This window comes from Clytia hemisphaerica, unplaced genomic scaffold, assembly GCF_902728285.1.
Source record: "Clytia hemisphaerica strain Z4C2 unplaced genomic scaffold, Clytia hemisphaerica genome assembly, whole genome shotgun sequence".
In the NCBI taxonomy this organism is placed as follows: Eukaryota; Metazoa; Cnidaria; class Hydrozoa; order Leptothecata; family Clytiidae; genus Clytia; species Clytia hemisphaerica.
Window position 1 is genome coordinate 541,115 of NW_027104374.1, and position 27,077 is coordinate 568,191.

Genomic DNA, 27,077 nt, shown 5'->3' on the forward strand with positions numbered 1-27,077 from the left:
CAATTGAAAATGATCAAATACTGTAAACCAATCTTCACTGCAAAATATCATGCTATTTTTCCCATTTTCTGACTTGGCACTTGCCCCTGCCACCACGGGTGATTATGATGATCATTCTGATTTGATTAAAAACTCAAAGTTTTTTTAATTTTCCAAACTTTTAGATTGATCCTCGCTTAGTTGGTCCATATTTTTAAAAAATTGTGATCCTTCCGGAGATCCAAGTATCTCATCTCCCGGTTCCTGAGAAATTACATGTTTTAAAGCCTGCAAAGCGTTAACCCTTTAGCGACCGGTTAGCGAAGTTTTCTCGAAAATTGGAAATAGCGAATTTAAAAAACCTGTTAGTATTCAAACCATCATATTAAAAAAACTAGCGTTTGAAGGCCTTCGAAGTTCGTGACTCAAAATCGTGACATACTCAAAACAAGTGGCTGTATCTGTCATTTCGAAATTTCTAAAAGTAGGACCATAAGTGCTTTTTCCCTTTCAAAAAGAAAATTATTGTATTCCCTGTAAACAAAGCATTAAGAACCATTTCGCTGTCAAAATAAATAACTTTCCAAAAATATCCAAAAACGTCTGTTTATCTATCCGTCGCGCAGTCTCTTCTAACTGTGTTTGGAAAGAGAAAAAAGATTGTGTTAGTGTAAACATGTCTTTTCTCCGTTTAGACGGATGGTAGGTTTTGTAAGTTTCTAGCTTTAGGTCCCTTTTTAGACCCATGCTCAAACCCCCTGAGAAAGGCACGGGCTAGGCGTGCAATTGACGTAAAATAAATATCGGCCCTAAAGTGAATAAAAAGGGAATCCGAAGTAAAGTATATTGACTGAAAGCTATAGACGGATCTAGACCTTTATCTTGCTCCTGTTAATTTGTAACAACTTTTTCACGTTTTTTTAGATATCTAAACCCTTTAAACATTCAAAATGGTGCAAGTCAAGGAATATGGTGAATGGGAAAGTCCCTTGAAAAGTGACGATGTTGTACAAGCATCAAATTCAATCGTCCGCATGTATTTCGATCGATTTGATAGTAGTAAGTACACGAAAGATTTTTTTAGGATATAAGAAAGATGTTCCACATTGCTGGCAAAGCCGAATAAACAATAAAAATTTTCAAAATCTCCTTCATTCAATGCCCAAAAACGAGTTTGAAAGCTCGAATTGGGTACCTACAGATATCTGATACGCTGAGAAGATTTTGAAAACGGCTTTCCCATTTGCTTTTGCCAATGGCAAGATACCGTGAGAAAGGGTAACTTGCATCAGTGGAGGCTAACATGCATAGCCCTCAAATGAATGACCCGGCTGGTCATTAAAATACGAAAATAAATCAAAACAAAAATGGTAGAGTAGAGCTGGCAGGCGGAGCTGGGTATGTGTATTTTAATGACCAGCCGGGTCTTTCATTTGAGGGCTATGCATGTTAGCCTCCACTGATGCAAGTTACCCTTTTTCACGGTAATACACAAAACAATGAGTGAGTTAAGAAGTGAGGTAGAATGAGTTAATAATTCTGCCGGAGCAGATGGTTATGAGGTGAGACCAGTTTAATTTGTTGTTCTACGGGCCCGACCGACCATATTTTTGCTAAAATGAAAAAAACAATAATATCGAATTTCCACTACAATATATTTTACACACTAGTTATTTGTAAGAATTAAACTTGAATTAAAGCTGAAAATTAATTCAATAAATTGAAAAATCATAAAAAGCATTCCATACACTAAAATTTTATTATGATATTTTCATCGAAGATAAAAAACAAAGTGAATTTTCGATCCAGATACTTTTTGGAAAATTTTCTCGGTAACTTACCAACCCTGATAAATGAAAAATTTATTCTTATTTTGCCGACCGACCGACCCACCCATATTTTTCTAACGATCTGTCCGTAGAACAACAAATTAAATTGGTCTCGCCTGAGTGGGAGTTGATCACTGATTGTTCGGAAGTCATCCGTGAAATTTTAGGATTTCGCGGGGACTTAATTTCGCAGATGGAAGCATTGAGAATTAATTTTTTCATGATTTTGTGCCCTTTATTGTCAAATCATGCATTTTGGTTGTTGAAATAAATACGCATTATTAGCGTTTCTTTGATGCTTGTATTTTAAAAGTAGTTTATTTGACATCGAGTTTTGTTTAAAATATTTCGTGGATAAGGGCTTTTCAAATTTCCATTTGAATTTAATTTCACGGATGACACCGAAATCCGCGAAATCTTATCCCATTAAAGTAATAGAAAACGGGATCGCTCCTTTAGAGCTTTAGCTTGGGCGGTCACCAATCTGTCAAGAGATAATTACATCCAAGTTGTCAGTCCGTCATATAACGCCAATTTGTCAATCAGCAAACCCATGCATTTCTTCTGAAGTAATGCTTCAAAATAACGAGTCTGAAAAAGAAAACAAAGGAATTACCCTTTTTGAAACTTTTGTACGAGGAAGAGAGTTTTAAAAACTTTCGTGACAAAACACACTCCTTCTTAGAGAAAAAACTACTGGATTGCAAATTGTGGTTTGAAGTTTCCTTACCATAACCGGAAAAAAATACTCGTCTGAGATTAACAACAATGCAACATCTATATTGTGGTCAGATAAAAGTATCCAAAAAGGGAGACATTTTCTGCAGCTTGTGTTGTGAAATTTGATTACGTTCAATGACCACGAAATCCTTTTGGAATAGGATTTTCAGTTTATTTTAAGGTCATGCATGTTTCATTTATGCTTTAAAATATTTTTGACTCTTAGGAAAATTGAATATTTCCCAGGGGACTCAATAAAAACGTCCATATAGCATCTCCTCTCTTGACCGTTGAAATAACATTGAGTAAGACACATCGGCTTATCATTCCGTTGAGATCCACCCCGGTGGATAACCCGGTTAAAAACATTTTTTCATGTTTTATTAAGTTTGGAAATTTCCGCCATTATGGAAGGAAACGTTCCATTTGCGTAAGGGATCGCCTCTACATATTCGAACGTTTGCTTCCATAAAGGAATAAATTTCACTTAAGGACTCTGACCATAGTGAATTTTTCATAATTGCCGTGTTTAAAATGTGTTTTCTGACTGATGTAACCAACAAAACTATGGCATGTTATACATTTTCTGTTAGACAAACTATTCCTGAATCTGAAAATTCAAAAATTGCATTGAAAAAATTTGATGAAGAAGAAAATGAAGACTTTTGCGAGGAAGAGTATTTCAACTTTGAAGAGCTTAGTTTCGGCGAAGAAAAAACATTTTGAAACAATTTTCGCAGTAGATGGTGTATCTTTTACCGAACAATAAAAATTTTTGCGGAAAATTTTTGTAAATGCTTCTTTGTCTCGAAATCTTCAAAATAGTGGTTTTTCATCAATTTTTCATCTGGATTTTCCTTAAAAAATCCGTCATAACTTTTGACACATCTTTTTAGAAAAATTTTCCGCAAAATTTAAAATAGTTCAATTCTTTGAGGAAAGTTTGAAAAAAGTTCGAAACAAAAAGGTTAATTACCTATTAAAACTTAGCACTTTTTATAAAAGAAGGCGATGCAACATATTATTAACGTCTTTTTAAAGTTCATAACGTCATTTTTGCAATTAAGTTCTTAATTACTCTTGTGGGGTTTGATTAAAAAGCAATTTATAAAGACAATTCTTTGTTAAAAGTGTTAAAGAATCTAAAACATAACTTTTATGTTCAGATACTAAAATCAATTTTCTGACTATGGTCAGAGCCCTTAACAGTCACTCACAGAAATCGAATGTTTGCTTCCATAATGGCGGAAGTTACGTAACTTAAAAAAACATGAAAAACCTCTATAGGCTAACTTTAATCCCGGAAGAATAATAAAGTAAACCGGCCAAATTTATTGAAATCCTTTAGCCCGGTCAAAAATTTGAGATTTATTGTCTTACTCTGGTCAAAAATTGCTTTGATTAGGGCAATCCGGTCAAAAAATACACACTAGTGAATTATAAGCCCGGGGGGTACTTAGGCAAATGGAGGGTACGGTATGTGCCGCCCTTAAGGGTACCTTTTTTGGACTTCCAAAGACCCGCAAAGGGTCAGGAAAATCTGAAAATCAAATTTCCGTCCCACTAAAGGTTGGAAGATTCGAAAAATTTCAACTTTTTACCCCTGAAAGATCGAAATTTGGTCGAAATTGATCAAATTTGTCACAAAATTCCCAAAATTTTCCTTTGTTTTCTCCTTTTTAGTCCCGGTAAGGGTCCAAAGTTCGAAAGTCGGGCGGCACCCCCCCGTCCCGTCAGCTCGCAACCCTAGTACACCCCCCCCCCCGAGGTTAAAAGATCAAGATAAGGAAAACCAGACACGTGAATACTTTCAAATGACAAATGTTTCCTACCCCGGTGAAAGTTGAGGTGAAAAATCTCACCCTAGTGAGTTTTTGAGATCTCAAATCCAAGTCGTGAGTTCTTTTTTTCATAGCCAACCTGGCGGATTTTGAAACTTCACTTGGTCACTGAGAAAGGGGTCTTTAAATCTCTTCTAGGCTTCTCGTCCGATAAAATCGGGTCACAAATTAATTGGATAGAATGAGAATAGGTGGAATGAAATCCTCTTTTCTCATCTGTCATACGAAAATTATCTTTTTGTTTTACCAAATTTCCTTTTTCTTCAGGTAAAATTTATTGGGATGAGTTACGCCCGACAGAGGGTGGTATGACAACTATTTTTAGCATAAATGTCACTGATTCTACTGATGGAACCCCTGAAAGGTGGACCCCACAAGGTGGCTGCGACGTTTATGACATGGTCCATGAGTATGGTGGTGCCGCTTATATGGTGAACAATGACGTCATCTATTTCTCCAACCTTGTTATGAGTGGATTTTTTCTGACTTGCATGTAAACCCCCTGTAACTTTCATAATGGATTAACGGCGGCAATGTTAAATTTCACAAGACCTTTTGTCCGGGATCGCAGTGTAATGATAAATGTTTATAAAGGGTTCCTGAAAAGAACCAAAGCATTTGACTCGTGTACAAATCTGACTCGAAAGAGTGTTGTTTAAATTTTGTGCAAAGAAACGGTGCACTTGTGTACAAATTTGACTCGAAAGACTGTTAGATTTTAGATTTTGATTAGATTTTGCGATACACTCACGATTTTTTCTACTGATAGCAACGGTCAAACACAAACCTTTTTTCAAGACACCCTGTAATCAGAGAAGAGTTTTTCTTGCATTTTTTTTTCGTATAATCATTGATATGTTGTTTTGGTTTTCAGGACAATTGTATTTACACAGTCACTAAGCATGACCGTGTTCCCAAACGATTGACCCAACTTTCCGAAACGGAGAATCCGGGAAACAAATCACCTTACCGTTATGCGGACATGGATTTCAGCCGGGCAGATAATTTCTTCTTTTGTGTCCGTGAAGATCATTACAGTGCTACTGTCGAAAAAGATGGACAATGTAGAAATACATTGGTTGCTATAAATACCAACACAGCACAACAAACTATTTTCGTAAGTTAAATTTTCATTCAATTTGTTAGCCTGGAGTTAAACAATACAATAATCGTAAAGGGATAATATCAGTTTGTATGTTTTGCTTATGTCTGAAGTAGTTGTCCACAATCAGTGCCAAAATACTTGGCACAAAAGGGAAATTCCCCGCAAAATTTTATAACCACAAACAATTTGGAAGCGCTCTAAATTAGGTTTGAAAAGTAAAGTGTTGACTCTGAGTTTTAACGCTAAACTTAAGACCTAGGACCTTAGTAACTGAGGATCCAAAAGTTCAAAAATGGTCCGGTAGGGCTTGAAACCAACAAATCCCTCCCAGATCGAAATATTTGATGAAACCAAGTTGAAGGCCCGAAATTGACAATTCTCGCTCGAACTTCAATTTTCAAAAAATGGTAAAATTGCCAAAATTGCCAATGTGTTATGGCACTGATTATAGCATGCTACACTATCAATTTTAGCGACCGTAGCATGAAGGTAGATTATCCAGCTACGGTGCGCAAGGTTGTGGGTTCGATCCCCAGCCGGGTCGTACTAAAGATTCCCAAAATGGTACTTGATGCCTATCTGCTTGATGCTCAGCAACTAAAGAGCCAGATCAAGGGTAAATGGAGAAATCCAGGGAAGGGAGTGGCGCCCTCTCCTACCTTCAAGTAGACAGCTATAGGAAAAGGGAGCCTTTGGGTCGCCCTCGACTGCGATCGCAAACTTCCTTTTACTTACTTATCTATTTGTTTACCTCCTCTCAAACATAAAAAGTTCATTCCCACCAAAGCTGGAGATATAGTGGTTTTTTAACCATAACCAGTTGCAGTTGATGACGGTTCAAGAAAAGGCCCCTTTTGTAGACGTTGACCAAACAATAACCTACTGATTTCAGTCTTAGTTTCGTATCTATTTTACTATCATTTGTAAAACTGCAGACATTAATGAGCTGGAGAAACGCTTATCTGTCTGCTCCTAAGAATAGTTATAGCTGGCAGTGCCAGACACTAAGAAACTAAATTCCCAAAGCTTATACCTCAGTGTGAAAGTTTTTCTAAATCAAGAAATTGTAATTCTTTGAATTCTCATATTTTACAGGCTAGTGGAAATGACTTCTACTCCACACCACGCGTTAGCCCGGATGGCAAGAAAGTAGCCTATATTACCTGGGTTCATAACAATATGGTAAGTTGTTCAGTTTGTTGTGTTTTGAATCAGTAACATGGGGGTGGGGGGGGTTATGGTCAATATTGAAAATTTCTAAAATTTTACTTCCTCTTGGAAATTGTTGCTATTTTCACGCTTCAATACCACCCCAGCATTTTTTATCAATTAAATAATATATTTTAAATCTAAGTGGTTTCTTGTCAACGATACTAATGAGAACTTGTATTTCAGCCATGGGACGAAACACAACTATACATCGGACATTTCCACACCGATGGTGAGAAGATTCATGTAGGAGAACACAAAAAGGTATGGATAGCATTTATATACGCCTGCAATGTGTAGATTTAGCTCAACATTTATTAAATCACAACATTCTTACGAAGGAGCCAATAGGTCATATGAACAGCCTCTTAAAACCTAAACTTAATCTTTCTCAGATTGCTGGTGAAGAAAACCTCAATCTGATGGAACCACGATGGACAGCTGATGGTAAACTCTTAGTTGTTGCCGACAAAGATGGCTGGTGGAATTTGTACGAGGTTCAACATCTGCATTCAGATACACCAACATTAATTTAATTTACAGTAATATATTTCTCAGGTCTATCGACCTCTATGAAATAATCATGCTTAACATTTTACAATTTTACAGTTGTAGGCGCACGGTGGGCCTCTTAACCAGCCGTCTTTACAATATTTCATTTTCAGTAACGGGTTTGTTACAGATCTTCTTAAAGTAGAGTCTTGTCCGAGGACTTCCTCTAACCTTATATATCCAGCTGCCATCCTTTTGTAATTCTGTTTTCTCCTTTGCCTTCCTATGCCACTCTTTGATGGTTTCGCGTTCTTTCTTCGAAAAATCGTCGGATACTCTAAATTCGTCTTTCTCTAATTTGTGGACTGATGCCAGAATATGACGTTTCTCTTCTTCGTTCTTTAGCACGACTTTCAAGGGTCGCCATCTTTTTGTTTTGAACATTTCGTCCTTCCGAGCTCCTATTCTTTCTGCGCTGACGATGTTTACCTTTAATCCCATTTGGTTTTGTACAACTTCTTCAACATAATCCTTATCACCTACACGTTGTTCTTCTAGGTCTTCATGTTTGTTCTCTCCGAGGTTGTGAACAATGATATTGTACTTTGTTAAGTTTAACCATCGTTCTTCTTCTTTCTCTTCTTTGATGAAATTCTTGATCGTTACCTCTTGTTTCTTTAGCTCATCTTTAGTAATGCTAGCGTATGTCTGTTGTTGCTTTGATTCTATATCGTGGTCTTTTTTCTTTAGCTCATCTTTAGCGATGCTAGCGTATGTCTGCTGTTGTTTGAATCCTTTAACGACATCATCTTTGTTTACAAGATCGTCGATCTTCTTCTCCAGTCTATCCAGTCTAGCGAAAACACATTGCTCATCTTGATCTTTCTCTTTACCTCCAGTATTTGTTGCCTTTTTTGGTCGTTCTTTGTTTACTTGTTTTGAACTTCTCTAATAATATTGGCGTGACTGTGATGCATTTCGCACATTCGAATCTCCTTGCTTTGTACTGAAGGCAAATCTGTACTTGGTAGGCTGGAAGCTCCGAACAGGCATAATGAACAAATCTTTGACACTTCCTACACTGCAAGACATCGTTATCCCGTATTATTTCATTTATAAAGCATTCATTTGGGGTGCAGGATCCATATTTTGATGAAATTTCCGTGTTAAGATTTTCAGAAGTTTTCGCCATTTTGTTGCATTGTCAAGAGCACAACCGCACAGATTTTATTTGACGTCAAAATAAAGATTCGTTGATTCATTGAAATGTGTTCATCAAGACAAAGCACAAGAGCTTGGTTCACCATGCTGGGATTTTGGATATCGATCATATTATCCGAACCCAAAGAATGCTGACCAAGTGGCCGTCCTATATGGAGGGGTAGGAATCTTTAAAGTTTTCTTAACAAATATGGATCTCCAATTCGAAGCTACTAATTTTCTGCATAATTAGTGCGAACCGCGTGATATTTTCACAAATGCTGGATGGGAAGTAACCATTACCTCAAAAATTTGAACAATATCGAACGCGTATATTTAAGAAAGTGTTAACTTTTTTCTTGCTTGTCAAAGGTTGGAAGATGTTTAAACTCAGCATATTTCTCAGTGCAAATTGAATTCTTTAAACTTTCACATCGCTTTAGAAACCTGCATTATTAAGCATCTCCAGTGGTTCATACAATGAATATACCCTTGGTGTCAGTGAGCATGCGTCATACTGTATTTTCTCACCTGATGGTGCATATCTCTTCTTGCAAGTTGTCAGCCCAATGAAACCTTCCAAAATCGTACGCATCAACGTGACTACAGGACAAATAGATGACTTTTATTACTCTGGTAAAAACATCGTTGAAGAACCATTTTTATCAGTGCCGGTCAAAAAATGTTTCGACACGCCCAAAAAAGGATCACCTGGAAAAGCTTACGGTTACTACTACCCACCTAAGGTAAGAAGTTTTTAAATTTGAGTTCAGTGATGAACGCAATGTTGCACTTACTTTAGGCGTACAAACTTTCGCGAACAGAAACTTTCGCGATTTTCGCGAATTTTGGCTCTTTTCGCGAAAGTAAATGTATTTAAAAATTCTAGGAATGGCCATTCGCGAAAGTTTATGCTTGCAAAAAATTCTTGACAAAATAGAAAATCTGTAAAACTTCAAACTTCAAATAAAATGTAACTTTATGGCACTTTTTAGCCTGCTAAAAGACTAATAAGACAAAGGATAAATGTTTGAAAGCCAATCCAAGAAGTATTTGCCCCACTAAGCTATTTTTTCATGTGAAAATTCTCAATTTTACGTCTTGATTCGCGAAAGTTTATGCTCGCGAAAAATATTTTCCCCTTAAAGTCGCGAAAGTAAATGTCGTGAATTTCGCGATTTTTCGTCCTCGCGAAAGTTTCTGCTCGCGAAAGTTTGTACGCCTAAAGTACAATATAGGGACTACAAAATGCTAGTGTTTTTTTGTGAGATATGTCTGGTCAAAATGTTTGTGTAATTTATCAAGTAAATTGATTGAAAGATTTCCACCCCTTCTTGCTCCTGAAACCTCGCTTTTTGTATTTTCTTGTGTTTTGTGATGGTAAAAAGTTCCAAAGCAAAAATCAACTCTTACAACATCTTACGAATTTAAAGACTAGCGTTACTTGTAGACGCTACACTGTACTACTTGTTACATGTGGCGCGTGTACTGATGTTTTAGATAAACCATCTTTATTGTCTGAGTTTCCGATTCTTTTATTTGACCCTGATAGCAATATTTGTGTATGTCTATGTAAGTTTTGGAGGGACTAAAATGATTTAAAAACAAGCCGCTGATATTGACCTGCTAATTTACTCACAAAACCACTTCAATAGAATACAATGATTTTGTTTCACATATCTTAGAATGGGAATTTCAAAGCACCCGACGGTAGTTTACCACCAGTTTTGTTGAAGGTTCATGGAGGTCCTACAGCTGCGGCAAGTCTTGCCATGGACTTGCAGAAACAATACTTCACATCTCGTGGGATCGCCATCTTTGATATGGATTACAGAGGAAGCACTGGTTACGGAACTGCTTATCGAAATTTACTGAAATTGAAGTAAGTCATTTTCTTTTTACTTTGAGTATTTTCAGAGGAACGTGTTTAAGCACTTTCAGAAAGTAACTTTTTTATTCAATTGAGCATAACTTTCGATCTAATGAACAGAGTTTAATCAATGACCCATCAAAATTTAAGTTTATCATTCTATTCTTCTTTCCAATGGAAGGCGCAGTAGTGTAGTGGTCATCGTGCTGGAGGTCTCCCTGGTGATTTCCCTATTTAGGGGTAGGAAACTATCCCGGGATAGGGCCCGGTCCGATGATATCGGAGGGTCAGCTTCTCTCCTCTTTCTCTCTCTTCCAATAGAATAGGAATGGTTCTTGGAAAATTTTTAGATTTCGAGAAAATTAATTTTAAAGAGAGAAACCTTTTTGTGGCGCACCCGGTATAAAAAAATTTGACATCATTAGACTGTGCTGAGAAACTGACAGTTATAAAGTCCAACTGGCGCTAACGTTATTTATGTATATCATCATTGCACTCATGGTTATTAGTCAATCAATCTTCACTGTTTTTTTGCATTTCTAGATGGGGTGTGTACGACATCGAAGATTGCCTTGCGGGTGCTCTATTCTTGGTTTCAGAAGGTCTGGTTGATGTGGACAAACTCTTAATAAGCGGTGGTTCATCCGGAGGCTACACCACGCTGGCCTGTTTAACATTCGATACAAACAACCCACGTGTTTTCGCCGCTGGAACTTCCTACTATGGTATCTGTGATTTGAGCGCTTTAGCTGAGCATACTCATAAATTTGAAAGCCATTACACCGACACAATGATTGCACCGTACCCCGAACAAGAAGCTGTTTATAAAGCACGTTCGCCACTCTTCCATACCGAACAGTTTAAAAATCCTTGCTGCTTCTTTCAGGGACTTCTGGATAAGGTTAGTAAAGACACTGTCCCACACCCCTGATGAATCTATTTTCCACAGCGAAATTTTCCAGTAAAGTGGGGTCCAACCGGGTCTGTCAATGTCAAACAGGGGTGTGTAAAGGATGCAAGCACCCTGTTACCGCTAAATAATTGAATCATCGAAAGAGGTTGATCTTAATCACTGATTTGCTAAATTGTCGCAAGAATCAAATCAAATTAAATATTTGACCTATCCTTTGACATGCCAAAATGTCGACTATGCGTCGCAATTATTGACGACTTAAAACATACGCTCTGGTCACGTAGACTACACTCTTTTTTTATAAGAATGGTGTAAATCCATTTCATCATGGATATTCTTTACTTTTTTGGGAAAATCATCCTAAAATATTCTTACAGTATTCTCAGGTTAGGATACTAATTCAGACTAGATTTAACATTTAGTACATACGTCTCAAACATAAAATGGCCTTTTTGTGAAAGGAACGAGCCTTACTTGGGGGTAATTGACAATTTATATTAATTGAAAATGCTCCAAAAATGGCATTCTCAGCAGTAGCAAAATTCCATGATGGTGATATTCTTAGCACATTCTAAATTTTTTAGCCATTTTTATCATGGACATTCTTATAAAGTGTATTCTGATAAAAAAAAAGCGTGTAAATGTTATAATAAATGTTATTTGTTGTTTAAGGTCGTACCACCAGAACAATCACAAACTATGTACACAACACTCAAAGATCAAGGGACAACATGTGCTTATGTCTCTTTCGATGGTATGTTATTTGATTCATCAATCCTCTTTGCAACCTCCTAAGCTTAAAACATTTACAACTCTTTCTGATAGGATATTCTGATCAGTGAGATAGAGCGGAAGGCTAGACAGGAATCTTATCTAAGTTGCGGAATCTGCACGGTTTTCATACAATAGCAAGATGCATGCTTCAAGCATTTACAAATTCTAATCTCTAATGGAGCATTCGGATAAGTGAAAGATATAACAAAAGGCTCTGCAGCCGTGGGGGTACTTAGACAAAATGGATGTCGGGAATGTGCAGGCCATAAGGGTCCCTTACGACCCATCACCATGCATACCTAATATCGTTATATTAGTACATCCCTCTCCGGGCTAAAGAATTTAGTGTACTGAAAGCAAATGGTGGACTGTTAACAATCTTTATATTTGCAGACCTTTACGAAGCCACCTATTATACTAACATCCCATTCACATGAATGGATTTTATAAACAAAGCCTTGGTCAGAATAGCTTTATAAAGACATAACCTCGTCATTCTTTTGGGTTTCTAAATGCCGACAACCTTATATTTTGCTTTTGTTAATGTTTCAGATGAAGAGCATGGTTTCAAGAAAGCTGAAAACAAGAAGAAAGCCCTAGATGGAGAATTTTATTTCTATTCACAAATACTTGGATTCGAAGCAGCTGACCCTGACATTGAGGTATAGAAATTTTATTTTTGAAAAAGCAAGGAATTTTTAATAATCATTTTTTAGACATTCTTAATACCTTTGCACGCGTTTTATTCTGAGGGCTAATATGATAAGTTTAATAATTTATTATTGATTTAAGGCTTGAATCAACTGTTATTTTAGCCCTTTTAGGTTAAACATAATCATCCAAACAAGTTTCTTGTCTTCTCCCTTTTAAAGGTCTGGAAAAGAAGGCAGATTTACTTTTCTTAAAACAATTCTTCTGTGGATGTACAATTTATCATTTTTCTTTCTTTATGTTCAACATTTTCTTTATACAACTATATATTCTACTTTCTTCATCAGATTCCAATCGACAATTTACCAGAGAAACAAAACCCTAAAAAACGACACAGGAAAAACAAATAGAGACAAAACACAAAACACGATGAAGAATATGTCACAAAGACAAATTTTTGGACCCACACATTTCCATTTACTCTTCTGTAGCAATTATACTAAATTAGTTTTGTAATTTTTTTCAGTTGCACTTGAAATAAATATCATGAAAAATTAATTTTTTTCTGTTTTTACTTTTTCTAAAGGGGTTTGACTCTAAGAGAATAAGATTTGGTTACTTTTAGTCTTCAAATCTTTTGATAATAATACTTAGGGATAATTGCGAGGTAGAATAAATAATAAATACAATAAGGATGAAATAAATGTTATATGTATGAAAATAATTTCATAGTATATTATATAAATATTTCTCTTGTTATGAAAACTAACTAAATTATGAGTTACCATATGATTATTTGAATATATTCAATAAGGCCTTTATTTTGTATTTTCGCATCATTACATGTTATATAAGCATAACGTTTATAAGCATACCAATACCTGAATTTGTCTAAAAAATAAGCATATTACAAGCATATTACTGAGCTTGCTTTTGAGGTATGTAAGTGAAAATGTTTAATACAGTACACAACCTGCATTAAATTAACAAAAAGTTTCTTCAGACGGCATTTAAATTTAGAAAAATACAAGCGTAAACGCGGCAATCGCTCACAACTTTCCTGAAAAATCTTTACAAATATCCTCATGTATACCAACGACAAATTTTGAAAAAATTGGAGACTCGAATTTTTCGGTAAAATAAGCATATGATAAATATACTTCGACCCTGAGTCTAAAATATCTCTAAGCATAACTGAGCTTATTTCCCAAAAAACATATGCTTATAAAAAAACATGTATTGCATTCCATGGTTACAGCTTCTAGTATAATGCTCCTACTCCCAAGGTGATTCCAGGGTGGAATTCTATGTTTTGAAGAAGGACTCATCTGTAGAAAATTCCATACCAAAGGTTCTTTGAGATTTCGAAACACATGAAGCTAAAAAAGATTGAGCAAATTTGAATCTTATGAAGTGTAGAATGGGGGTGTAGACTTTTGTTATTTTTATGAAAATTTCTTCCTGGGTCGAACCTTTACTCTTGAAGAGCTTGTTACTCAAAACAAACTAGGATACGGGGACCCTCCGCCGTCCCTGTTGAGTCCCTCTTCTTTTTTATGCTCTAAAAATATCGGAAAGGGATTAAAGCTCAATAATTTTTGAATGGTTAATCTTTTGGTCAATTTCACCGATTTTCAGATGAGTTTCTGAAAACATCAGATACGCATTTACCAGGGTCAAAATTTTGTTTGACTTTTCTTCAGTTTTCAGGTCCAGAAGAATTTCCACTTTCCTATTTACCTATTAAAGAGCTTCATTATCATTATCCAAGCCAATGATTCTTTGCACGCTAATCTAGCTTGGATCATTGAGTTTAAAGCCCGAAGGGCTAGAGTTCAATCTCTAACCTTTCTCAGGCAAGAAAAAGTGAAGTCTTAAAAAATGCGTCGTATTTTTGACGACAGATTGAATCTAGCAATTCCTTTATTTACGATTGATATTTTTTTCGAATTTTAGCTGTAAATTTTAGTTTCAATCTGTCATTTGTGTAAAAACCAGGCGAGCCGCTCAAGGCCGTGCATCTTTGGTAGGATTTGCTGACTTCAAATCCTACCAAGGAGATTCGATTCTAGCCCTTCGGGCTTAATACTTCATTGTGCCTAACCTCCGTTCAACGAGTTTTCACTGCACTGATACAAACGCCTGATTGCATATAGATCTCGTTGCGGCTCGTTTTATCACATCCAATCAGATTCTAGTATTTTCTCTCGCAATGTCGTTTCTGATCGTTTTGATAAAATAACGCGTTCCAAACAAAGAAAAAAAGTCATTTTTAATTGCTCTTGGGAATAACTTGGATGTTATCATTTTTGCCTTTGACAAAAATAATATTTTTATTGCCTTGGAAAAACGAAAAGTCTTTGGCAAAGGCGAGCTTGTTACCAAGTTTGTTTACAACTAAGCTAATAATATACAGTACATTTTTTTTTCTAAAGTCAAAATTATACTATTAGCTTATAGCCTTGGCTAAACAGATCAGAATTTCTAGCTGAAACATACTCTCAGAACACATTGAAAAAAAACACCTCGCCGGCTGCTTTCGTAACATGTCTTTTGGATATTGGATTGAGTTACATAAAACGTGAAACCTCATACCGCCTGAGAAAATTCCCCCCTGAGAATTCAATCAATCAAAATATATGATAATAAGACCGTTCTGTCGTTTAAAAAAAAGAATAATCTTTTGTTTAATGAGCTTTTGTTTGTAATCAGATCTGATCTGATTTGCATAAAACACCACACGATGTCTGAATTTGTGCAGCTTGATGAATGCATTCACGTTTCGTCTTTCACAGTGTTCACGTTGCACATTTAGAGAAGTAGAAAGTGATTTTGGTTTTCTGGTTTCGGTTTGTCTCTCGTTAAGTTATGTAAAAGTATTTTTTAAATTCGCTTTTACCGTAGATGTTGTTTTCTCCAAGACATGGTGGTTGGAAATTTTCATATTCTTAGGTTAAATTGAGTTTTAGTGAAACATAGTTTCAAATTTCTGGGGAAATGTTTCAAATGGATGGACAGTCCTTTTTTGTTTTATTATTCGGCCTGGCTATATCGGTTTTTTTTATCAAAATTTTTGTTTCCAAAGTGTTACTTGGTTTTGAGTGTTTTTTTCTGGTACCCTGGTTTTTTTCCTTTTGAAAAAGATTTTTACCGCCTTTTTTCCTAAAGTAATTTTGAATCAAACAGGGGGAAGTTTTTTCAGAGACACCCGGTAGTTTCAAATTTCTGGGGAAATGTCAGCCTGGATATCCAGGCTGTAAACGGTTTTTTTATTTTTGGTGTTTCTGGTTTACCGCCTGGTTTTCCTAAAGCGATTTTCATTCTAATATCAAAATGCAGACATGCAAACAATTAGCGAGAAACTCACGGACCCTGGGTTTCGAATCATCTAGGTAGACTGAGCTATAAAACACCCCCTTCTCTTAGATGCACTGGCACCCCTTCCCGCTGGAAAATTGTTATAATAATTATCCTCCAATTTATATCCCCACTGAAAATGATCAAATAAACCACTCTTAACTGCAAAATATCATGATATTTTCCCATTTGTTGACTTCAAAAGAAAAGAATTGAAACCCCGGCCATGAAAAACATGGGAATATCAATCCCATCATGTTTCAGTCCCTTATTTTTTTCCCACTGGCTGAAAAAATCCTACCTGGTCTGTGAGAAGGGGGTGTTATAAATTGTATAAGCCTAGATAAAAAAAATAATTTACAGCTTGATGTCCAGGGCTATTAGGGCAATTCTGGGATTTTTTCGCTTTGGAGGACAGTAGAGTGACTGAAGCGATTTTGAATAACCCGCAGTTCTGACCCGCAAAATCGAGGACAGTAAAAGTGCTGATTTACCGTCCTCCTCAGCTGGTCAGGATCTAGTCAAATTAGAACTTTGCCGTCTCCGTCCAAGAAAAACACACATACATAAACTCGGTATTGATATTTTGATGTTGACTTGAAAATTGCTGTCAAACAGCAGCGTAGTGGGTCGAGCAAAAATAGAGAGGCAATTTCCAAAAATTAGGATTTTGGGGGCTCATTTTAAACAAATCATTACATTAGGAACCATTTCGCTGTCAAAATAGGAATATTTTTCTTGCTCCTGTTAATTTCTAATCACTTTTTCACACTTTTTTTCTTTTTAGATATCTAAATCACTAAACTTTCAAAATGGTGCAAGTCAAGGAATATGGTGAATGGGAAAGTCCCTTGAAAAGTGACGATGTTGTACAAGCATCTAACTCAATCGCCCGCATGTATTTCGATCGATTTGATAGTAGTAAGTACATTAAATATTTTTTATGATATAGAAATTAAGGTTCTTCCATGCTGGCAAAGCCGAATAAACAAAAGAATTTCTTAAAATTTCCTTCAACGAGCCCAACAACAATATTGAAAGCCCAGGGGGGTATTTAGGCAAAAATGGATAGTGGATATGTGCGGACGGTAAGGGCCGGTTTTTTTACCTTTCAAAGTATCCCTAAGGGTCGGAGAAATCAGAAAGTCTTAAATTAGTCTCTCTAAGGGTCGGAAAATTCAGGATTTTTCGGAAATCTTTTGATTTCCAGAGAAAAAAATTGTAATAACGTCTCTCTAAGGGTATGACCTTTTTCAAAAATTGAAAACAAAATTCCAAAAAGTCACTCTAAGGGTCACCTTTTCATCAAAAATCAGTCTCTCTAGGGGTCGGTTTTCGGAGGTCCCGTCCGCATATACCCCTCATTCGCCAACCCTAGTACCCCTCCCCCCGGGATTGAAAGCTTGAATTGTCTATCGAATGGCAACTTATGCTATTTTAATAAATTTTGGGGACTGGAAATTCTGAAAATTGGTTCACTATCATTTTCAGCCTATCATATATGGAAAGGAATAGTAATGTATATTGCCAAGCCAAGTTTCATGCATTTTGTTTGGCATTATGTCTTTCACCTGCCATAATGTTTATTTGGGACCTATAGATATCTGACATGCTGATAAGATGCTGAAAACGGCTTTCCGATGAGCTCAAATTTAATTTCATTTAGATTTGCCAAAGACAAGATAATGCACTTATTTTACAAACATTATCTTTTTGTTTTACCAAATAATATCGTAATCTTCCTAATTTCCTAACTTCCTATCCTAATTTTCTTCAGGTAAAATTTATTGGGATGAATTACGCCCGACAGAGGGTGGCATGACAACTATTTTTAGCAAAAATGTCACTGACTCTACTGATGGAACCCCTGAAAGATGGACACCACAAGGCGGCTGCGACGTTTATGACATGGTCCATGAGTATGGTGGTGCCGCCTATATGGTGAACAATGACGTCATCTATTTCTCCAACCTTGTTGTGAGTGGATTTTTTCTGACATGCATGTAAACCCCCTGTGCCGTTCATACTGGATCAACGGCGGTGATGTTAATTTTCACAAGACCTTTTTTCCACAGGATACTTTAGGCGCAAGCTTGTGCACAGAAACGCACTTGTGTACAAATTTGACTCGAAAGACTGTTAGATTTTAGATTTTAGATTATATTTTGCGATACCCTCACTATTTTTTTCTACTGATAGCAATGGTCAAACGCAAACGTTCTTCAGGACACCCTGTAATTAGAGAACAGTGCTTGAATGAGTTTTTTTCGCATTTTTGTTTCTTTTACGTCTTTTAATCGTTGATATGTTGTTTTGGTTTTCAGGACAATTGTATTTACACAGTCAGTAAACATGACCGTGTTCCCAAACGATTGACCCAACTTTCCGAAACGGAGAATCCGGGCAACAAATCACCTTACCGTTATGCTGATATGGATTTCAGCCGGGCAGATAATTTCTTCTTTTGTGTCCGTGAAGACCACTATAGTGCGACTGTCGAAAAAGATGGCCAATGTAGAAATACATTGGTTGCAATCAATACCAACACAGCACAACAAACTATTTTCGTAAGTAAAACTTTTTCAGATCTTCAAATTTCAATAAATTTGTTAGACTGAGCCGTTTATGTACTATAGTAAAGATTGTTGTTATACAATAACCGTAACGGGATGATATCAGTTTGTATAATTTGTCTCTTCCATCTTTTCTGCTTAAAGTAGGGGGCCAAGTCTCAGGTCCCGTGGCAACTTTTATAGGACTAAACGAAACCTGTTCCATTTCAAAATTAAGTATATAAATAGAACTCAAAACACAGTAGAGCTGTCTGAAGTAGTTGTGTAGCATGCTAAACTATCAATTTGTTTAACTCCTCCAACCACCAACATAAAAGTTCAATCCCACCTTTATAGCTTACATCAATCTGATTTTTTACAGGCTACTGGAAATGACTTCTATTCAACACCACGCGTTAGCCCGGATGGCAAGAAAGTAGCCTATATTACCTGGGTTCATAATAATATGGTAAGTTGTGTTTTGAATCAGTAACACGGTGCTTTATGATCGATATTGAAAATTTCTAAAATTTTACTTCCTCTTGTTAGTGAAAATTGTTGCTAATTTCCCGCTTCATTACTTGCTTTTCCCACCCTAGCATTTTTCTATCAATAGTAGTGATACCTTATCGGGGAAAAAATTTTTTTTTAGTCGGGTTTTTTTTTCGTCAGGAAAAATTTCGTCACTTTCCCCCGACCAAAATTTCAAATTCGTCCCTTTTCCCCGACGAAATTTACAATTTAGTCACTTTCATCCAACTAAATTCTCCAAATGAAATGGTTTCCTTCACTAGCTCGAAAACAGATCTTATAATTCTACGTTTAAAACACTAATTGCGGTCAATAAAGGTGTAAAAAATTTAGATTCTAATATTGGTTGGGGTTTAAAAAATTGGGTAAAAGTTTTGGTCGGGTGATAAAATATCGGAGAAAAAATTCGTCGGGGAAAAATTTCGTCTACCCCTCAAAATTTTCGTCACTTTCCCCCGACACTTTTTCCCCCGATAAGGCAGTTGATACTAATGAGAACTTTACCCTATTTCAGCCATGGGACGAAACGCAACTGTACATCGGACATTTCCACACCAATGGTGAAAAGATCCATGTAGGAGAACACAAAAAGGTATGGACAGTCACTCCTGCAACGTGTGGATTTAGCTCACATGGCTAAATAAAACGGAATTAGTTTCAAAGTTCTAAAGCCTTTCGATTCTTCAAGAACTATTAAAACACAACGTTCTTATGGCATCCATCCCACCTTTTAGCTGAAGGAGCAAATACTGTAGGCCATGTGAACAGCCTCTTAAAAACCTGAAATCATTATGTAATGACTTTTCTCAGATTGCTGGTGAAGAAAATCTCAATCTGATGGAACCACGATGGACAGCTGATGGTAAACTCTTAGTTGTTGCCGACAAAGATGGCTGGTGGAATTTATACGAAGTTCAACATCTGCATTCAGATACACCAACATTGAAATGTGTCCATCAAGACAAAGCACAAGAGCTTGGCTCACCATGCTGGCATCTTGGATATCGATCATATTATCCGAACCCAAAGAATGCTGATCAAGTAGCCGTCCTATATGGAGGGGTAGGAATCTTTCGAGTTTTCTTAACCAATGTACAGCCGAAAGATGGAGTTGGATCTCCATGTATATGAAATTCAAAGCTACTAATTTCCTACATAATTTGTGCAACCCCCATGATATTTTCACAAATGCTGGATTAGGAAGTAATCATTACCTCAAAAATTTGGAAATGTAAAACGTGTATATTTAAGAAAGTGTTTGATTTAATCAAAATTTTAAGACTTCTATTTTTCTTGCTTGTGAAAAGCTGAAAGATTTGCTTCCAGCCTTTAGTTATAACTCAACATATTTCTCAGTACGAATTGAATTCTTTTAAATTTCACATCGCTTTAGAAACCTGCATTATTAAGCATCTCCAGTGGTTCATACAAAGAATATACACTTGGTGTCAGTGAGCATGCGTCGTACTGTATTTTCTCACCTGATGGTGCATATCTCTTCTTGCAAGTTGTCAGCCCAATGAAACCTTCCAAAATCGTACGAATCAACGTGACTACAGGACAAATTGATGATTTTTATTACTCTGGTAAAAACATCGTTGAAGAACCATTTTTATCAGTGCCGGTCAAAAAATGTTTCGACACGCCCACAAAAGGATCACCTGGAAAAGCTTACGGTTACTACTACCCACCTAAGGTATGAAGTTTTTATCGACCGCCGGAGGCGGTTTCTTTCATAGTGGTACGCTAATCTCGTTTTGCCTTGGCTCACTACTTTGTCTACCATTTACTTTCGGTTTTTTTAACTAGATTACCCAGGTGTTTCTCTTTTTTTTCCCTGAATGTCTTTTATTCGGAATTGAATAATCGAGACATGAAAAATGACTATATTGTAATCTGTTTTCAATGAATAATCTAAATCGCGGCGGTGTAATGAAAAAATTAGAAAACGAAAGTACTTGATACGGTGGACGAACTCACTAAAACCAATGTACAAATTACACGCTTGTGTAACCACGGACGATTTTCGCAGGTTTTCTTTGCATTACGTCATATATCTTTGTTTCTTTCCCTTCACAGTTTTGTTTTTCTTATAAACATATACTTTATAAGAATCAAATCAATAACTCTTGATAGACAGTGACATACCTTTCGGCAATTAGTTCTTGCAAAGTAAACAAAGGACGGCGCACAATATGAGCATATTCATTTTTCTTATAAGAATTTACTTTATAAGAATCAAATCAATAACTCTTGATAGACGGTGATATACCTTTCGGTAATTAGTTCTTACAAAGTAAACAAGGCTTGGCGTACAATACGAGCATATTTATTTTTCTTATAAGCATTTACTTTATAAGAATGAAAAATAATAACTCTTGATAGACGGTGATATACCATTCGGTAATTAGTTCTTACAAAGTAAACAAGGGATGGCGCATAATATGAGCATATTCATTTTTCTTATAAGCATTTAGTTTATAAGAATCAAATCAATAACTCTCGATAGACGGTGATATACCTTTCGGTAATTAGTTCTCACAAAGTAAATAAGGGTTGGCGTACAAATGAGCATATTTATTTTTCTTATAAGCATTTACTTTATAAGAATGAAAAATAATAACTCTTGATAGACAGTGATATACCTTTCGGTAATTAGTTCTTACAAAGTAAACAAGGGATGGCGCACAATATGACCATATTCATTTTTCTTATAAGCATTTAGTTTATAAGAATCAAATCAATAACTCTCGATAGACGGTGATATACCTTTCGGTAATAAGTTCTTACAAAGTAAACAAGGCTTGGCGTACAATATGAGCATATTTATTTTTCTTATAAGCATTTACTTTATAAGAATCAAATTAATAACTCTCGATAGACGGTGATATATCTTTCGGTATTTAGTTCTTACAAAGTAAACAAGGGACGGTGCACAATATGAGCATATTCACTTTTCTTATAAGCATTTATTTTATAAGAATCAAATCAATAACTCTTGATAGACGGTGGTATACCTTTCGGTAATTAGTTCTTACAAAGTAAACAAGGGATGGCGCACAATATAAGCATATTCATTTTTCTTATAAGCATTTAATTTATAAGAATGAAAAATAATAACTCTCGATAGACGGTGATATACCTTTCGGTAAACAAAGGATGGCGTGCAATATGAGTATATTATTTTTTATAAGCATATACTGTATAATACAATCATGGTCGAAATAGAATGAGAATTCCGGTTATTTTAACGTTTTTCAAGATTTAAAGTTCTGGCAAGAAAGTCGATTTTGGGCTATCTCTTTAACTTAATCGAATATTTCAATTTGGGAGGGGTTGGCAGACTTCCAGGCTATATTCTGAGCCTTATTGGACTATTTTTGAACTTTTGGATCCTGAGATCCTAAGGTCCTAACTCAGAGTTAAAACTCTACCCTTCAAACCTGCTTTAGAGCACTTACAAATCGATTGTGGTTTCAAAACACCCCGGTGGATTTCCCTTTTTTCTCAAATATTATGACCATGATTGTAGTTCTTAAAAATTAAACAACAATTGTTCTTAAATTGGTCCTATATTTTTAGCAATTTTAAGCCTCGTTGTTCTTGTAAAATTGTTTCATCAAGGCTCAATGTAAAGTAGATTTCAGATTAGCTTCAATCTCTATTTCTTGTTTTCCCATGCAGTTCAAATTCTAGGCGAAATTTTCGACTTAAAGTCGTCTTGTTGATATTTTTATGGTAGAGCAAAGAGATAGAAAATGTTTTCTATCTCTTTGGGTGGAGAAAGGAGGTGGGCCTCTATGCTGAAAAAAATAAAATAAACAAAAACAATGTCGTAAAATTTATCGCATGGAAGAGAGAAAAATAATTTTTTCTTTTGTTTAAAAATGCTGCGTAAGCAAGTAGTAGAAGATTCGTTGAATGATAGCCTTTAATTTAATTCACTGACAATGCATGATGAATTGTGAAAACAGTGTTGCACTTCTTCTTGCTACATAAGGCGCACATGTACTGATGTTTTAAATAATATTAGTTACACGGTTGTCAAGGATCCTGAATATCCCGTATCCCACCTCGAGAGTAGACGACCGTGCAACGGATTTATCCAGTTGAAATCCTTTGCATCTTTTCTAAAAGCACGAAAAATTTTCAGAACTATCCATTATGTAGATACTTACATCAAAAAGCTACAAAGTAAATCAAACAGTGAAAGTGGGATCCGTGAAAGTGTTCGATTTCAACTTCATGTCTTTTCAAAACAAAACATTCGAATCTTGATCAAAGCATTCGAAAGCACATTCATCAATATGCAATGTCTTCTTTTTTTCTCAATCGAACGTGAGAAAGACAGATACGGTATATATATCCCACCTCCACGTGATGTCTTTTGACCAATGAAATCGTTAGAATCTTACTGATGCGGGATAAAACGATTTTGTTTCACATATCTTAGAATGGGAATTTCAAAGCACCCGACGGTAGTTTACCACCAGTTTTGTTGAAGGTTCATGGAGGTCCTACATCTGCAGCAAGTCTTGCCATGGACTTACAGAAACAATACTTCACATCTCGTGGGATCGCCATCTTTGACATGGATTACAGAGGAAGCACTGGTTACGGAACCGCTTATCGAAATTTACTGAAATTGAAGTAAGTCAAATTTTTTTTTACTTTTGAGTATCTTCAGAACCCTTTAATTTTACAGTATTTGTCAATACGGAAATACGGACTGTCGAATCTTTTGGAAAATAATTTGTGAATACACACCTATAAAATTTATGTTCATAGCTGTGTGAAAGGGTTCCCGGTTCGAGGTTGTGAGGTCCAAACAAGTATCTACCTCGTTAGACTCTGACATTTAAAGTCCATTTCATTGGCGTTAGCGTTATTTTGGTTATTTATGTATATCATCATTGCATTCATGGCTGTTAGTCAATCAATCTTCAACTTTTTCTATTTCTAGATGGGGTGTGTACGACATCGAAGATTGTCTTGCGGGTGCTCTGTACTTGGTTTCAGAAGGTCTGGTTGATGTGGACAAACTCTTAATTAGCGGTGGTTCATCCGGAGGCTACACCACACTGGCTTGTTTAACATTCGATACAAACAAACCACGTGTTTTCGCCGCTGGAACTTCCTACTATGGTATCTGTGATTTGAGCGCTTTAGCTGAACATACTCATAAATTTGAAAGTCATTACCCAGACACAATGATTGCAGAGTACCCAAAACAAGCTGATATTTATAAAGCACGTTCGCCACTCTTCCATACCGAGCAGTTTAAAAATCCTTGCTGCTTCTTTCAGGGACTTCTGGATAAGGTTAGTAAAGACACTATCCCACAGAAATTTTCCATGTTAAAATATCCAGTGATTCTGGTGGGTAGTGATTGAGTGCATTTTTAACATTAAATTTCCCATAGGGCTGAAATGAAAGTTGATTTCCAAGTGACATTGATATGTCAGGGTATTTTTCCACTGGGTAAGAAATTTTGGCAAATTTTTCCAATGGCATGACACGAGAGTGTATAAAGTAGCCTCCACTCATATTACCGCTGAATCATTGAATCGTCGAAAGAGGTTTGATCTACACCAGTGCTTTTTTAAGTATCGCGGGAATCAAATTAGTTATCTACCCCTAACCTTTGAAAAATGTCAACAATGTGTCGCAATTATTAATGACTTAAAACATATGCTTCTCCGGTCATGTAGCATGTTATCTGTTGTTTAAGGTCGTACCACCCGCACAATCACAAACAATGTACACAACACTCAAAGATCAAGGAACAACATGCGCTTATGTCACTTTCGATGGTATGTTATTTGATTCATCAATCCTCTTTGCAACCTCCTAGGCTTAAAACATTTAAAACTCTTTCTAATAGGATATTCTGATCAATGAGATAAAGCGGAAGGTTAGCAGGACATCTTATCTAAGTTGCGGAATCTGCATGGTTTTCATACAATTGCATAAGAGATTGAAAGTAACATTTTGATACAATGTTTCACACAAGAACGAAGTAGAAAGCGTTATATGACGATAACCCTTCTTTGCCTTTTCTTGTTTTAGATGAAGGACATGGTTTCAAGAAAGCTGAAAACAAGAAGAAAGCCCTAGACGGAGAATTTTATTTCTATTCGAAAATGCTTGGATTCGAAGCAGCTGATCCTGATATTGAGGTAGAAAAATTTCAAAATTATGTTTTCCAAAAATCGAAAAATAATTATTAATCATTTTTAGACGTTTTTAGTAGCTTTTCGTGCGTTAAGGTATGTGTACACCTTTTTTCCGATTTTTTGTCGAAAAACATTTTTTCAGTCAAAGTGGAAGAAAAGTTACTGGATTTCATTTTGGTAAAATTGTGATCTTAAAATCTTTTTTTGATCCAGAGTTATTAACCATTTAAATTTCAAAACAAAGTTCGTCTTATGATGGATTATTTACTCAAATAATTGTCTCTTTCGGAAACAACAAAGACAAAAGAGAATTCAGCTGATGTTTATTCTCACCTCTATTGAATAATAATTTTGGACACATTTCACTGATTACTCAAATAAACAGCAATCATCTCGTTAAAAATTTCAAATTGATGTAGAAAAAAACGAAATTTTACCACACCATACTACTTTTAACGAAGTTAAAGTCACCCATAGCATTTAGATATCGACTTCATTCTTTTTTTATGAGATTCCCAAAATTTCAAACTTAAAAAGTGTCTTAGGATTTTATTTCTAACCGAGTTGTTTTTCCTCAATTTACAGATAACTGAAAAAATCACATTTAAATTTACTTTTTCATCGATATTTTTACAGAATTTAGGATTTAAAGAGTTAAAGTCAATTCCAAAAAAAATCCCAAGACACTTTTTTAGTTCAATCTATTGTGAACATAGTATCGAAATTATTTTTTCAAAATTCAAAAGGTATGGGTGACTTTAACTTCTTTGAAGTAGGTAAGGTTAAAATTCTTAAGATTTTAATTATATCCTGCCCAGTTTTTTAAATTCAGCTGAAACTTTTACCATTAGAAAGAGAATATTATTAGCTTTCAGAAAATATATACTTTTGGCATATAAAAATTTGTTGTTCTAAAGATATGATCAATTAAAGAGAATGTGTCAAGAAAGGTGAACACATACCTTAAATTCTGATGAGGGTCAATGTTAACACTTTTTAAGTCCTCATTTTCTGTTAGGACATTTATCTCAACTTTAATAAGTTTAGTAATTTATTGATTTAAGGCTTGAATCAACAGTTCTTTTAGCCGTTTTAGGTTAAACAGAATCATCAAATCGAGTTTCTTGTCTTCTCCCTTTTAAAGTTATGGAAAAGAAGGCAGATTTACTATTCTTAAATCACCTTTTCTTCTTGGGATGTATAATTTATAATTTTTCTTTCTTTATGTTCAACATTTTCTTTATACAACTACATATTCTACTTTCTTCATCAGATTCCAATCGCCAATTTACCAGAGAAACAAAACCCTAAAAAGCGACACAGGAAAAACAAATAGAGACCCATAGCCAAGGTCCCTATCACTTCCAAAGTGATAAACACAACAAAAAACGATGAAGAATATGTCACACCTTGTGCAAAGACCAATTTTTGGACCCAGACATTTCCATTTACTCTTCTGTAGCAATTATACCAAATTAGTTTTGTAATTATTTTCAGTTGCACTTGAGTTTTTAATAAATTTTAAATCAATAATATGAAAAATGAATTGATAGTTGTTTTTAATTTCGAAACCGAAAGTTGGATCCTAAAGCATGATCTAATCATAACTGATCTCCCAGGTTCAATTAAATCACATAGTGAGGGGGCCTGTATAAGCTAAAAATGTCAAAATGATAAGCCATTTGTGAAATCTCAACTCATTACTTTGATTGAATCTACAAAAGGAAAATAGAACGTATACCATGATTTTAAAAGAGACACAGGCCAAAGAATAACACCAACGACGTAAAAAGAGCTGATAATTGTTTTTCAGTAACCGTGAATGAAAGTAGCGTTAAATTTTATGATATCTTCTTAAGAGGATTAACAGTTATGGTA

General features: G+C 35.6%; 2 protein-coding genes across 2 annotated transcripts; both read left to right on the forward strand.

Annotated features, from left to right (window-relative positions):
• Positions 1-874: 874 nt before the first annotated feature.
• LOC136818775 (uncharacterized) lies at positions 875-13,141 on the forward strand. The gene is made up of 13 exons (XM_067075013.1): positions 875-1,038; positions 4,637-4,862; positions 5,237-5,486; positions 6,570-6,656; positions 6,870-6,947; positions 7,079-7,212; positions 8,424-8,556; positions 8,819-9,121; positions 10,061-10,257; positions 10,789-11,146; positions 11,831-11,912; positions 12,485-12,594; positions 12,931-13,141. The coding sequence occupies exons 1-13, from the start codon at positions 930-932 to the stop codon at positions 12,991-12,993; spliced, it is 2,130 nt and encodes a 709-aa protein (XP_066931114.1). The 5' UTR covers positions 875-929; the 3' UTR covers positions 12,994-13,141.
• Positions 13,142-16,727: 3,586 nt separating this feature from the next.
• On the forward strand, positions 16,728-26,745 carry LOC136818790 (uncharacterized). Its single transcript, XM_067075027.1, has 12 exons — positions 16,728-16,861; positions 17,718-17,917; positions 18,265-18,507; positions 18,875-18,961; positions 19,538-19,615; positions 19,834-20,085; positions 20,417-20,719; positions 23,477-23,673; positions 23,987-24,344; positions 24,755-24,836; positions 25,093-25,202; positions 26,473-26,745. The coding sequence occupies exons 1-12, from the start codon at positions 16,753-16,755 to the stop codon at positions 26,533-26,535; spliced, it is 2,082 nt and encodes a 693-aa protein (XP_066931128.1). The 5' UTR covers positions 16,728-16,752; the 3' UTR covers positions 26,536-26,745.
• The last annotated feature ends 332 nt before the right edge of the window (positions 26,746-27,077 follow it).

Excerpts from the sequence above, each read along its gene's own strand:
- LOC136818775 (XM_067075013.1), top strand. The coding sequence starts at position 930 with ATGGTGCAAGTCAAGGAATATGGTGAATGGGAAAGTCCCTTGAAAAGT. Across the intron at positions 6,657-6,869 it reads CCTGGGTTCATAACAATATG|CCATGGGACGAAACACAACT; the intron begins GTAAGTTGTTCA and ends CTTGTATTTCAG. Across the intron at positions 11,913-12,484 it reads TGCTTATGTCTCTTTCGATG|ATGAAGAGCATGGTTTCAAG; the intron begins GTATGTTATTTG and ends TTAATGTTTCAG.
- LOC136818790 (XM_067075027.1), top strand. The coding sequence starts at position 16,753 with ATGGTGCAAGTCAAGGAATATGGTGAATGGGAAAGTCCCTTGAAAAGT. Across the intron at positions 19,616-19,833 it reads ATGTAGGAGAACACAAAAAG|ATTGCTGGTGAAGAAAATCT; the intron begins GTATGGACAGTC and ends GACTTTTCTCAG. Across the intron at positions 23,674-23,986 it reads CGAAATTTACTGAAATTGAA|ATGGGGTGTGTACGACATCG; the intron begins GTAAGTCAAATT and ends TTCTATTTCTAG.